The sequence below is a fragment of the Psittacula echo genome, assembly GCF_963264785.1.
Source record: "Psittacula echo genome assembly, chromosome: 3".
Classification (NCBI taxonomy): domain Eukaryota; kingdom Metazoa; phylum Chordata; class Aves; order Psittaciformes; family Psittacidae; genus Psittacula; species Psittacula echo.
In genome coordinates this window covers 17,981,308-17,994,927 of record NC_137736.1, presented here as the reverse complement: position 1 = coordinate 17,994,927, position 13,620 = coordinate 17,981,308, and the positions used below count along the sequence as shown (strand labels likewise).

The 13,620-nt window shown below is 45.9% G+C and overlaps 1 protein-coding gene across 2 annotated transcripts; it reads right to left on the bottom strand.

The window, feature by feature from the left end:
• Positions 1-4,994: 4,994 nt before the first annotated feature.
• On the bottom strand, positions 4,995-13,156 carry ACP6 (acid phosphatase 6, lysophosphatidic). Of its 2 annotated transcripts, XM_080614052.1 has the most exons (11): positions 12,930-13,156; positions 11,498-11,626; positions 11,274-11,404; positions 10,646-10,725; positions 9,756-9,843; positions 8,054-8,186; positions 7,264-7,364; positions 7,127-7,147; positions 5,841-5,936; positions 5,478-5,643; positions 4,995-5,165 (listed from the first exon to the last, which is right to left on the bottom strand). In XM_080614052.1, exons 1-11 carry the CDS (start codon positions 13,107-13,109, stop codon positions 5,025-5,027), a joined length of 1,266 nt encoding a protein of 421 aa, XP_080470178.1. In that variant the 5' UTR covers positions 13,110-13,156; the 3' UTR covers positions 4,995-5,024. The 2 variants fall into 2 exon arrangements, with proteins under 2 accessions (XP_080470178.1, XP_080470179.1); XM_080614053.1 differs by lacking the exon at positions 7,127-7,147.
• Between the last annotated feature and the right edge of the window lie 464 nt (positions 13,157-13,620).

The window sequence follows — 13,620 nt, the reverse complement described above, 5'->3', positions numbered from 1 at the left end:
ATGATTTCAATGAATAGTTTCCTCAGAGGGCTGGCTATTAGCGTGAAACTTCATGTGGAGAATGAATGCCTTTAATAGGCTGGAATGTGAGAGTTTTGCAGAATTAACTGATCCTTAACAGGTGGAAAAGGAATTGCTGTCAGTAGCTTATCCAAATTTCATTGGTAGTGTTACAAAGTGAATGGATCCATGCACTGTTAGAGGCGCACAAGCCTCAGAGCCTTCTGTTGCCTGCTTCCCAGTTTACCTTTGTGCTGTCATGCAAATTTACAGTGATTTTGGGTGAGAATTACTCTTTTGACAAAGTGTAGGTTGTATGTTGTGGTGCTTCCCTCTAACAAGACAAGCAGTGTGCCTGAAGCAGGGACTTGTCAAGATTTTAGAGAGAGCTGACAATGACACAGTAAGTGTTGTGTCTGCAGAGTGGAGTTGCCTCTTCTTTAAATGGTGAATGCACAGCTTCCTTTTGAGGACCTTGCATGGGAATTGTCACAGTACAACCTTTTTAAGTGTTCTGCCATGACTCCTGACTGGTTTTACCATGTTGAACAAAGCAAAGTTCTTGATTGACATAGAAATAACCTGGAGGGTTTGTTTTTTGTGTGTGTGGTGGGGGTTTTGTTGTTCTATTTTGTTTGGTTGGTTTTTAACAGTCTTTCTCAGTGCCTCTTCTGCTTATGTGGTGTTCTGACTAGCAAAGGATTTGAGGTGACGGCGATTTATTCTAGAAAAATCAGCGTGGGGGATTCACTGTTTCAAAGTCATTTGACAGTGAAACAATACATTTTAGAGATGCTGGATGATTAAAACTCCTGTGTTTGTCTAACTTAAGATGCATTTGGTATCTTAACAAAAGTCATGGATTCTCCTGAGTCCATGTCAGTGCACTTAATCTTAGGGGTGTTACCTGGTTTGCAGTATCTGATGGACAAGAGATGCTAATGCCTTAGCTGGCTTCAGTCAGAAAAACGACTTGGTAGATGTAGACTGAAAGTCTTTGTTTTGCTCTGATTTTACTTCTCCCCTTTTTGCTTTGCAAATGCAAAAGCTTTCTAGCTGCCAGCCTTGCAAATTCACCTTGGGATCTGTAAGTCCGGCTCCGTTCTCTCCTTCTTATTTGTAATCAATAGTAACTGTGACTCAGCTCTGATAGTCATGGTGCAGTTGAGACGGAAAGTGGGGTTACCATTTTTAGTTTCCTTCCCCTCCTCCTCTTCTCTATTTTTTTTTTTTTTCTTTAAACTTTAAAATCCTCCTCCTCCACCTTTGTTTGAAAGAATGAAATAGGCTTTATTCATACATGCTTGGCTGCTCTTCCTCTCTAGTAACATGGGAGGAAACAGTCTGCTGTTCAAATTATCTCATCCCAGATGGCTGCGCAGCCGGAGCACGGAGAGACTTAAAAGGTAAACCCAGCAGATGGTGAACTTCTGAAACGCAAAGTAATGTGCCTGCTAAATCAAAAGTTTAAAATATTTGAAATCTGTTTGTTTAAGGTAGTAGACTGTTGCTAACAGGTCATCTGTGAAGTACACTGACAGGTTTAAGCACCCTCCAAATAAACTCGAGCTTTGTACCTGTATCATGGGCTACCTAATCTACCAAAGAACATGACAAGCAAGTACCAGCCTTAAGAGTTTAGTCCTGACCTCCTGGTGGTATCTAATAGGGAGCATTTCAGAAGACAGACGAGGATGTGGAGATCTAATCTGCATCAGCTTTGGCTGGGATTTGAATGCTGGTAGTGCTTCTGGTACAATATACGTATCCTGACTCGGAACGGATGTGGGTACTCAGCTCTTCGTAGGGGTAAGAGTGTAACCTTAAGCATGCTTCTTAGACTCTTGGAACACAACATTTGTTGTGCCAGAGTGTTGGGGCTACTACAAATACAGTATACACAGGGCTTGATTTTTGTGGTGCTTGGTATGCTGACTGTCTGCTATGCTGCTTTTCATTCTGGTGGCAAAAGAGGCTGCATTTCAGTGGTGGTGCTCTTCTGCACTCCCAATGGTGAATGCTTTCCTTTCACAGCCTTGGCAGGCTGTTGGATCAAATCGGTTCCCTATTTTGATACTGCTTGAGGAGAAATGATCCATGATTGATATAGGCCTGTGTTTAGTAGAGTATACTTCACTGTATTGACTGGTAGCAACTCTTAATCTAAAAAAAGGTAAGTTGTCTTGTGTTTGTGCTGTGTCATCTTTCTGGTGAGGTGATTTCTAACTGAAAGATTTTTCAGTTTTGAGTCAGCGCACATAGTTTCCAGTCACTTCTGTTTCTGTGTTACACCTAGCTTTATCATGCTCTTTCCACTTAAGGTTGAAGCACGTTATCAGGAGTGTTCTTCAGGCCTTAAAAAGACCCAAACTCAAACTTCTACCTTGATTATGTGGGGCTTATTGACAAATACACCAGGCTCACTCTCCTCTTGATCTCCTTGGACTTTCACCCAGCAAACTTCTTGTGCAGAGAGACATAGGTCCTCATGATTGATTACACACTCAGGTTTTAAGTTTACCATTGTTCTTATCCGAGTCAGAGCATGAGTCAGGAAAGGTAAATGATGCTATATTGTCTGGTGTACTGGAAGCTTTAAAAGAGGATGTTTTACATGAGAAAACAAACCCCTACATTTAAGTTGTCGTCTTTCCTGACAATCGCATACTATACTGCCACTGCCTTAAATGAAACATACTATATGAGGATAGGTTTGCAATGCAAAATGGACAAAAAGTCTTCTAGGTTTCAGTTGACCAACCTACATTAACTGAAAATTATACTAAAATGGCAAGGGAAGCAGACTAACTTGGGATAGCAGCTCCAGCTTGAGCCTGGAGGCTTGAAGGAACCTGAGGTTGAACATGTTAGCTGCTCATGTCAGCGGCAGTTCTTATATCAACAGGGTAAGAAAGGTTTGGATTTTTTTTTCTGTCCTCTGGGATTTGTCTTTCCCAGTTCTTGCAGAGAGTCTGCCTATTCATGTGAATGCACTGATTCCTTATGGAATTGTTTATTTCTGTAAATGTTTATTCCATGCTCTCAGAAATGCTTCAGCTCTTCCATGCTGTGTTTGCAGTTCAGCACTTCCCACTTACCTGTGTCTTAAAACTCTCCTACTGTCCCACCAATCCTCCTCTGAAAACATTATTTATGTTAGTTGTGGTCAGAAGTAACTCCTCTTTCATACTGTGGGCCATGGCTACCATGGAGTTGCTCAGTGGGATGAGACCAATGCATGGTCCAACTACTTCCATACCAAGGAGAAAGGTAATGCTGGAGCACAAACCCTGCAGGAGACAACAAAGAAGTAAGCTGTTCCCAGTGGAGGCTTCTTCCTAGCTACTATCAAGAAGCTGGCCTATGTTTGGTCTTCTGTTGTTACTGAAATGTCTTGTTACCCTGCCCAGAATGATATGATTGTCTTAACAGTGTGAATGCAGTACCCTGTAACTATCTTGCACGCACTAGGGCAGCTTGTGCTGCTGAGTTCTGTGTTGCAGTTTTTAACCTGGTTGGTCGCTGGTCAGTTTTGCTGAGAGATGCTCCTAGCTCTTCTTCAGGAGAAGGTATGTGAATTCCCCTTGTCTACTGGTATGGCCAAAGCTTCTCATGGAGGCAGTCCATGCCTCTCAAGTAACTTACAGTTGTATATGTAATATTTCCATCAGTGTTCTCCACATGATTTATACCATGCATAAGAGAGAGCTGATGAGAGCAGAACACACTGTTCTTATGCAAGGGTAGGACATTGATTTTTATATAATGGCATTGTTGCTAGGCTGTATAAAAACTTGGTGGAAAATAACAATGTTTTGTTTGCTTTTTTGACTGCTTCTAATAGCAGTTCAGTGAGACCTCTAGCAATGTATTTAGTAGTCAAATTATTCTGCTCACTGTGTGTGGTGTCAACATGTAATTGTGGTGGGGGCAGGCTAATGAAAGAGTAGAGGTAAATCCAGCCCACACTTCTCATGGAGAAGGCACTGTAGTGCCTCCAGTTATGTATCTGTCAATGACTTACATTAACATCACTGCAGTCTGGTTTTGCTAAGTGAAAAGGGATAACACAGAACCAAAACTGCAGGGCCATTTTAGGCAGTGATTCCCCTATTTTAGCCTTTACATATGCCAAAGAAAGTAGGTCAGGATCCAGGTTTTATTTACTGACTGAAAAATGGGGGTTTTGACAACATAGTGATCCTTAGTACTGTCTTACAGGGGAAAAGCATTATCATTTCAGTTAGAAGCACTTCTGTTGGTTGTGTTCCTGTTTCAACAAGTGCAGAATAGATGCAATGCTGCTCAAAGCCAAAGTCAGTAGCAGCTCCCCGGATTTCCTCGTTTAAAGCACATTAAGCAGAGTTCACCAAGAGTGCATGTTCTTGTACTTGGCCCACTGTGGTTGTTTTGCTTGTTCACAGCAAAATTTCCATAATTAAAGGAGTGCAGGGAAGATGCTTGGAGGCTTTCTGTCCCTTTGGAGAGGTTTTGTGTGCACAAAAATGCCATCAAGAAGATGGGCAGATAAATGCTATGCAATTTTGGAGGTTCATCTGTCTGCACAGAAAAACCTCCAACATGACAAAAGACAGGGAGAAAGGCACAGCGGCTTCTGCAGTTCGCCGTGCATAGAAGCAATTGTTACGTCAAAGCTCTCCAGTCTGGTAGCACAGAGCAAGCTGGGCTTCATCCCACAGCCCCAGCATACAAGGAACAGATTTTTCTCTTGTATTCCTGAAGCAGCAGGGCAATTTGAAAAGGTCTGTTCTCTCCCTTGCTGTTTTCAGCCTCTCTGTGCTTTTGTGTAGCTACCTCAGAAGTGAACTCAAGCCATTCTATTATGCGGCTTCTTTAATCTTGTTGCTAACAGTGAAAAGTGACACTGTGCCACTCTGTGTCTGGTAGGGAAAAGTCGCCTCATCTAAAACACCTTTATACTAGGGAAGGCTGGCAGGAATGTGCAAGGAAAAAAATAGGCAAAGATTGTGGCAATCAACTATTTTTAATTTAAACACACTTAATCATGAGTCGGTTTGCTGATTCCCCTCCGTTTGGGAGCACAGGCTATTGTACTCCTCTGGACTGACTGAGTACTGTGAAAGAACTTGGAGGAATTCTTGGAGTGGGCAGAGACCTGCTCTGCATCCTTTCACCACTCGCTCCTGCAAAGGCAAAGAGACAAAATCACCCATCTTGTGCACTGCCAAAGCCCTTTTTTGCTGATACTGATACATTCTGTGGCAGGGGAATGGCAAAGACATGGAGAGGTTCAAAGTCTTTGCCTAAACTCCCTTGGTTAACAGCCAGCTCAACAGAAAAGAGATCTTGGCTATCATGGATGTGCTGTAGGTGTCCTACTCTGATATCTGGCTGGATGGCATGCCCAGAACAAGTCTTCTTTCACAGCTTTAAATGCATACATGGCAAAACCAGAAGCCCAAGATTTGTGTGAGGGACTCCCCCTGGGATCTTACCTCTCCATGGTAAGACATGCGAACAAACCACTCTTTGGACTGCTGGTGCTGATACAGTTCCAGGGTCACATCTGCAGCATAAGGTGGCCACTTGCGATCAAAGGTGCCCAATGCCACCGTGAGAGGAATAAGCGTGGTGTCATGAGAAGCATAGAGAATGAGCTTTCTGGTGAAAAGGAAAACAAAACAAACCTGAAATGTTGGCTCTGTTCCTCCATGGATAGCCAGTAGCACTCAGGCTTTTGCTAGCAGATAAGCATTCATTCTCTTTACCCCACCCATTCAACATCTTTCTGAACCAGCTTTTCACACTGACAGCAAGTGAGAATTTCTAACAATTACAAGAAGAGATTTGCTTTGTACCTGGCCTTTTCAGCTGGAGAGGAGGGATCTACTGCTTCTGTAATGTTCTTCCTTAAGGTATAGAAAAGGAGACCAACACTCATCTGAAGAACTTCTCTATGAAAGAAGCAGAAATAAATCTACTAGTTTTTAAACTTTCAAATTAAACCAACACTTGGGAACCTGCTTTTCTCTTACAAACTGATAATGTGGATTGAGTATAGTTAAGAACTATTAAATGCAATTCCTGTGTTTACTTTTTGTTTCAGCAGTTGCATAGTCACCACAGGGATTCTAATGTGTTTGCAGACTGGGAGGGGAGAGCTGTTAACAAACCATCTCCTGAGGTGTGGCCCACACAAAGGGAAATACAGAAACTCCTTGATGTGCTCTATGCTGTGTTTCCTTAGGTATGATTTTTGGATGCATGGTTTTCAGCTATGCTGACTGTAGTTAACTGCAAAACAGCGACTGAAGTGGTTTGGGTCTCTGGTGGGGAGGGGTGGGATTCAAGAAGGTGGCAGCTATATTTAAAAGTAAGTTTTTATCCCCATATTGAACAAAAAGATCTTTAAATAACTTCTGGTGTGAATAAACTCCCTCTACCTAGTGAACACATGTGTGGAAATGGGGGGGCATGTGACCATGGCTTCCCCAGGTGTTGTAAGAGTGGGGGAAATCTTCTCTCAGTACTCAAGATCTCCAATACAAGTTAAAGAAGAGTCTAAGGGCAACTGCCCTAAGAGAAAAGGCAAGTCCTTTGCCACCACCTGAGAAGAGCTGGTTAACAGGGCAGCTGCAAATGAATGTGCAAACAGCTGCTAGGCTGGTAACTCAGCCACCTTTGCAAACAACTGTGGAGGAGGTAATTAACTGCAGGTAGCAGCAGATTCTTTTACAAGCAGTTACATGTGTGCAGGGCCTGGCATCATCTTTTCCACTAGCACCAACACTTCTCAGCCTAGCTGTGCAGGTGCCACCCCTGGGATGAACTTCCCAGGCTGGAATTTATAGTGTACTTGTGGATCTGCAAGAACAGCCTTCTCTGCGCAGCCTCAGTGCTCAGGCTGGAAGCATCTCCTACTCTCTTCTGCTTTTCACACAGGTTCACATACCAACATGGCAACTGAACATTCACTGCCTATCCCATGGCTTACTGCTGTTCCTTGGAGACTACTCTCAACAACTGTCAGCAAGACAGGACGTAAGCCCACGTCTCAGCCTCCTCAGCATGGACACACTCTTTCCTAGCTCATGCTCTTGACTCGAAGCACTGGACTTTACACTGCAATGGCTGAGGTACAAACCTCATGAGGGGGCAGTAGCCTCTGGTGGGGGAATGCAGCAGATCAGAAAGGATTTCCATCTGCCAAAATAAGCTGGTGTGGCTCATCCACCCTGGGTAAGCCTAAGACAACCCCTAAGGCTGGATACAGGCAATCACCTTGAACCATCTTCCAGAAGGAAAAGCAGTGACTCAACAGATCGACGCTCAACTGTCTGCTGGAAGTTCTTCAGCACAGGGCAGCTTGGCAAATTATGCACCTGGAAGGAGAAGTTGCAGCATAATAGGGCTTGACCCTTTCTAAGCCTAGCCTGAAGATACGTGGATGACTGCCTACAGAAAACAGCTGTTCATGTCACAGCATCTGTACTACAGTATTGTGTTATGATATTCATGTGAGGAGTTCTAGGATGGTTTTAAACACACAGACTTGCTCTGTGTACCAAGAGAGGATGGATGCTCGTTCTTAAGAATACATTAATGCCTTGAGCTATTCAACCAACAGCCAGACCAATTGCCACTAGCTCCAACAAAAAAAAAAAAGAGGTACTAAGGGGGATACAAACATGCCCAGCCCCTTTCCAGTAGCAGAAGCAATCTGGCTCACAGATAGTATGCTGGAGCCACTATTAAGATGACCATTAGGTGCTGACTGCCGAAAAAAAAAAAAACCCAAAAGGAAAGCATTTTGTTAACCAAGGCCCAACTGCTCTTTTAGTTTTACTTCATTACACTTGAAAGAGATAGTGGATTTCAGTGTAAGAACATAAATACTGGAGATGAGTTTTCATCCATCCTAGAGCAAGGCTAACTCTGCATCTTGTTTTTAAAAGGGCCATGTTATTTCTGTTAACTTTCTGGATTATGGTATCAGTGGATGTTGGCACTCTGTGGTTTCTTGTGCCTGATAAAGGGATGTTTCTTTCTGTGACAGAACTGCTCAACTCACCTGCTCAGCAAGAATGTTATCAAGGAGGAGAAAAAAATCCACAAATGTATCACTGTCAATACCCATCTTCTCCTTAATTGTTTTCAAGTCGTCAGAGATACCTGGCTGTTGCAGAGCATCCTTCAACTTATGCCTGCCAGTGAAGTAAGAAAACAAAAACTTTTCACACATCAGACTTTATCTTTTGTGTTCTTTTTTGTGATCCCAGCCCAGTCTTGCATCAGTGAAGGACAGAAGAAAAACACCACAGGATACTGAGGGATTCCTGATGTTGGGAGTTTGAAGTTGCAGAGCAGACACATGGTCTAGATGTCAAGGATGGAATCTGTCTGCTCTCACAGGTGGGGTTAAAAAATGAGCTGTGAACACCTCAGAAGCGGTTCCCATAAGCAAGGGCTGTGTATCAGTTAACAGATCTGGTCATACTGGAACAGTGTAAGTCTGTGTCTTCAGGGAGTAGCCTTGAACTGCCTCATGAAACAAGAAAGGGTAGGAGCTTTGAACTGATTACTATATGGTGTGGGAAAAGGGAAACACCTAGATGCTTGTAGCTTAAATTTACCTCTCTCTCTGTTAGAAGCCATTTGCTTCTTTACATTGCTTTAAATTCTATTTTTAATAGTTTAGCTCAGAATATGAATGCTGGCCATGTCCTTCAAATCTGTTGCCGAGGTTTCAAATATGTTGCAGAGGTTTTGTTTTTTCTGACTCTGATGTGTGTGGGAGGAGGTGTAAAAAGTTCATTTGCTTTTTGTTTGTTTTGTTTTTTTTTTTTTTTTAAGGAACATCTCTAGTTTCTGTTTGAAGTCAAATATGCGGCAGGTTCTGGCATAGGCAGCCTGTAAGCTGGGGCAGTGCTTCTTACTGCAGCTTAAACCCACCCTGGCACGATCACAAAATGTTCTTGGTGGGCTGAAGAGGGGGGAGCAGAAGAGCTTGCAGTTTACTCCCTTGCTGGTCAGTTGATGTTACCAGAGGAGGCTGAATGAACTGTTTCTATGGGCTGTCACCTCTGCACTGTCAAGAGCAACACTTGACTCTGCAGGCAGAGGATTATATAATGAGCTTTTGCAAGTGAATTCTGACAACTCTTGAGGTTTTGAACAAAAATATGCTAATGTGTAATCCAACCAAGCTGCCTCTGGTGTTCAGTTTCCACCCTGTGCCCAACCTGGCACAGACACTTGGAGTACTCAGCTCTGCAAGTTTTTCCTTCTATGTAGGATGTTCCTTATTTTACTTCATTAGTCTTTGTTAAATGTGTCAACGCTGAGTATATTTCAGTTTCTTTGAGGTATAAATGTGACAGGAATGTTGTAAGAACCCCCAAACCTGAAACTGTGCATATAAAAAGGAGGCCCAATATGTTCACGCTTGAAAGGCTTGTTAAGGGAAGTAGATGACATTAATTCTGCCCTGCAGCAATGCCACAGAATAGCTGTACATTAGCTAGTAATGAGTGTTTGCTAGACAGAGACTAAATTAAATTGGTCAAAACGTCTGTATTTTTTTCCTTCTGGTGTCACTGCTTAGTATATGACTCTGCTCACCAAGTGTTTTATACAACTAGCTAACCATTCCCAAATAGCAGTAAGTGGCAGGGGAAGAAATTGGGAAATGGGAAGAAAATGTGCTGTTTTAAATTACTGCTGCTGAAATGGAGCAGCAGTAAACTCATACGGGGAGTATGGCTGGCAATTACCTGCTCAAGCATTTCAGGCGCTGGCAGTTGCGGTAATTGGGATAGAGGATTTCAGAGCTTGCTTTGTCAGTGACAATGACAACGGATCCTGTGGAACAAGAAGGAAGTCTCTCATCACCACTGCATCTTGTATATTTAGACTGTTTTAATCGCTCTCACAGTCTTTGTGCTCAAGTCCATTGTTGTCAACTAGCAATTCCCCCTGAGCTATCACTTGCAGCACAAGCCACTCTACTTGTTTTGTGCACACAGCATTTAATTCCATAGGGATGTCTGCTGTGCACCTTATAAAGTTTTCTACTTGTGTGTTCATTTTTTCTAGTGTTTGCATGTGCCAAAATCAGTTTCTGTACCATGAGGTGTAAGGAGCTCTGGTAAGTCACTTCTATTTGCTCCTAGAACTGAATAGGGAGGGAGCAGAGGTGCGATCTTGAAAACCCAGAGTGTATTTGTAGGATGTACGCTTAATTGTCAACTGTAGGATACAGTTGAGAGTTACTCCAGATACCAAACTTGTAAAGGATCGTGGCTGAGATACTTGAGTTTCTCTGAGAAACCTTTTCAGATGTGCATCTGAACACTGGACCTAGACCTTTTTGCCCTCTTGATTCTGAAGTGGGTTAATGCTAACCTCCTCAGTAGGTCTGAAACTGCAGCATTCATGGCAACAGATCTAAGCTGAGCACCAGCAGAAAGCTACACAAAGAGAGGGAGCAAGTGACAAGTTGATAAAGAACACACAGGACCAGGAGACTATGGGGAAGAGGGCCAGGCGCAAAGAACCAGGGAAGAAGTAACAACCAGGAGGCAGAAAGAGGTGGAATATGCGAAGCATCTACATCTAGGGAAGACTTGAGAAAGGGAAGGCACTGGTCAGAAGTCTCCCCAACCTTCTTTCTGCTGTTGGTACAACCCAGCTAGCAGGCACCGTGTGGACTCCAGATTCCGGAAAATATTAGTGGAACGGATGCTGAAAGAGAGAAAGCAGTTTGTGAGGCAGCACTTTCTCCTTCATGCTGCAGCTGGGGAGGGCTTGCTGGAACTGAGGGTTCTGCCCTTTAACTTCCCTTCAGAGACAGTGGAGATAAATTGGCACTTCTCTGGTGTAATTTTTATCTCATCCTCAACCATTCGCTCCCAGCATTACTGATGTGAGCAGCAGGGATGTGATTCATCTCACTGAACTTTAGCTATTTCATCTGCAGCAAGTTAAACTGTGCTCCAGAAATGCCTGCTTCTCATCACTCCCCATAAAGGTCGTAATACCACAGTGAATGGCTAAACCTAGGTGAGATGAATTTGTCCCTGGCATCGCTCTCAGGACTGCTGGGGCATCAGATGTTTTGTGTTGAGAGTGAGTTCTAGTCCCTGGCTCAGCAGGCTGCACAAGATGAAGGGGCCAGCCAGTCTGCTGTAAGGTGGAGAAGGGTTTGCTGCTCATAAAGATTTCCTAGCACAGGACTACATGTTAGGAAGGAGGAAGCAAGGGAAGGTCCAGGACGGAACTGAGAGACTCACAAGACTTCAGCAGGGTTAAACGTTGGTGAGAGAAATCTGGCTTCTTCCACATAGCTTCTCCTCAGCCGTTCCCCCAAGGCAAACATCTGCTGCATCCCTACTGTTGTCAGCTGCCCTGCAATTGCACCACCCTAAGTGCAAAGAAAAGGACAGGTCTCCAGTGGAATATGGAAATAAACCAGTCTACAGAGAGAACATGAAACCACCATGAAATACAGCCTTACCTTAAATGTGATCTTTCTGTAATCTTCATCATAGGGTGAGGGAGGTTGAGGCCCTCCATCTAGGTCAGTCACCATGTAATCAAACTTAGTCTGAGCAGGCACGTGTAAAAGTGTGGGATGCCATTCCACCTGTTTCAAACCAACCCACCAAACAGTGCTTCAGTTTGTTGGACTTTGTCTCAGTTTAAACCCAGTCGGCTATGAATCAGCCACGCAGTCTCTCTCTCACTCTCCCCCTTCTTTCCCTCCCCCTACTCCTGGAGGGACGAGGAGGAGAATCGAAAAGAATGTAACTCCCACGGGTTGAGATAAGAACAGTTTAGTAACCTAAGGTATAACACAAATCACTACTGCTACCACCAATAATAATAATGATAAAGGAAATAACAAGGGAAGAGAGAATACAACACCTCACGACCCGTCCACTGATACCTTGCCCCCACCCAGCAGTGAATCAGCCCCTTCTGGGTAACTCCCAGTTACATCTTGGGCATGAAATGCTGTGGTATGGAATACCTCTTTGGGTCAGGTGTCCTGTCTCTGCTTCCCCCCAGCTTCCCCTCCTCCCTGGCAGAGCATGAGACTCAGAAAGTCCTTGGTCAGACTAAACATTTGAGCAGTAACTAAAAACATCGGTGTTATCAGTGCTGTTCCCAGGCCGAAAGTCAAAAACACAGCACTGCACCAGCTACGAAGAAGGAGAAAAATGACTGCTACTGCTGAACCCAGGACAGACTTTCAAGAGCATTAAACCGAGGCTGCACTGTTCTGTGCTGCCTTGCCAATACCACAGCACGAGGCAAGGAGCTATCTTTGTACAGCGCACACAGAAGAGGCAGCAGTGCTGCATCCTGGATGTGCTGTGCTGTGTATGGTCCACAGATGAAGTGCAAGGGATGCCATACCTGTTTCCCTCTCCTTACAGGAGAAGGAGCTGTAGGAAATCGCTATTGCTGCTGTTAGTTACACACTGAAAAGCTGCTTTAGCACAGCACTTGAACTACCGTCTGCCGGCTCACCAGGCTGCCCCGTCCGCGGCTGCGGGGAGGGTCAGCCGCAGTGACACCGGGGCACGTCGGCGCACGCTGGCTGAGCACCAACGCGTGGGGATGGCTTAGCTCTAAGGGGGAGCAGTGGAGGAGCCGTGCCTGCGGCCCGGGACGCTCATCCCCACGTCCTTCCTCCGAGGGCTCCCTGCAGCCGCGGCGCAGGCTATTCCCTCTGCCACCACCCGTCCTGCTGACAGCAGCGGGACCGCGCTACCCCTTCCCATTCGAACTCGCAAATCCCCGCGTTTCTCCCAGATTTACTCTCGGTAGTACCTTGGGATGGGGAAAAAAAACCATTTACAAGGCTGATGGAGACAAGTCAGCCGCTCACCAGCGGGCCCACCCCGGCCCGGCCTCGGCACCCCCCCCGCTCCGCTCCTCACCGGCGCTGTCCCCGGGAGGGGCCGCAGCGGAGTGCGCGCCCCGTGCCGGAACACCACCTGCACCAGCTTCAGCTCCAGCTCCCGGTCCCGCTGCTCCGGGGCTGCGGCCGCCGCTGCCCGCCGCCGCTGCGCCCATAGGGCCAGGCCGCCCAGGAGGCACAACCGCGTCCCGCAACCCATGGCGGCGGCGCTGCCACTGCCGGCACCCGGCAGCACCGGCGCGGCGCGGCGCCGGCCGGCAGCGCGGGGGCCGACGGGAAGCGGAGTCTCCCGCTGGCTACGGATGGTGGCGAGGGCGCGTCGGCGGACTACAGCTCCCAGCGGGCACTGCGCCGCAGGGGGCGGGCTCAGCGGGACGCCGCCGTCAGCAGGCGCCGGGTCGGAGCAGGGGGATCTAAGGGAATAGCGATGGCGCCTCGCGGGTGGTATCTGCAGCCTGTTCTCTCGGTCTTTATTAGTTCTTTTCCCGTAGGGATAAGGCCCCTGGGGGCTTACTCGCTGAACGCAGGGGTGCGGCTGTCCCGGAGGGAGAAACCCCTCTGGTTTGGCTTTTTCTCCTTCCCTCTCACCTTCTGGAGGCCGCGGGAGGTGGGAACATTAGCGGTTGTGCTTAAAGTGGCTCGATTTTGATGCGAGGAAAGAGCCTGCGAGAAGGGAGAGGGCTCCGAGCTTTGTTGTGCCTGTAGACTTC

Bases quoted from the DNA above. Each gene is read 5' to 3' on its own strand.
- ACP6 (XM_080614052.1), bottom strand. From the start codon at position 13,109: ATGGGTTGCGGGACGCGGTTGTGCCTCCTGGGCGGCCTGGCCCTATGG. The intron at 10,726-11,273 runs GTGAGTCTCTCA...TCTCTCTTTCAG, and splicing joins TTTAACCCTGCTGAAGTCTT to CATCCGTTCCACTAATATTT. The intron at 9,844-10,645 runs GTTGGGGAGACT...CTTGTTCCACAG, and splicing joins GTACCAACAGCAGAAAGAAG to GATCCGTTGTCATTGTCACT.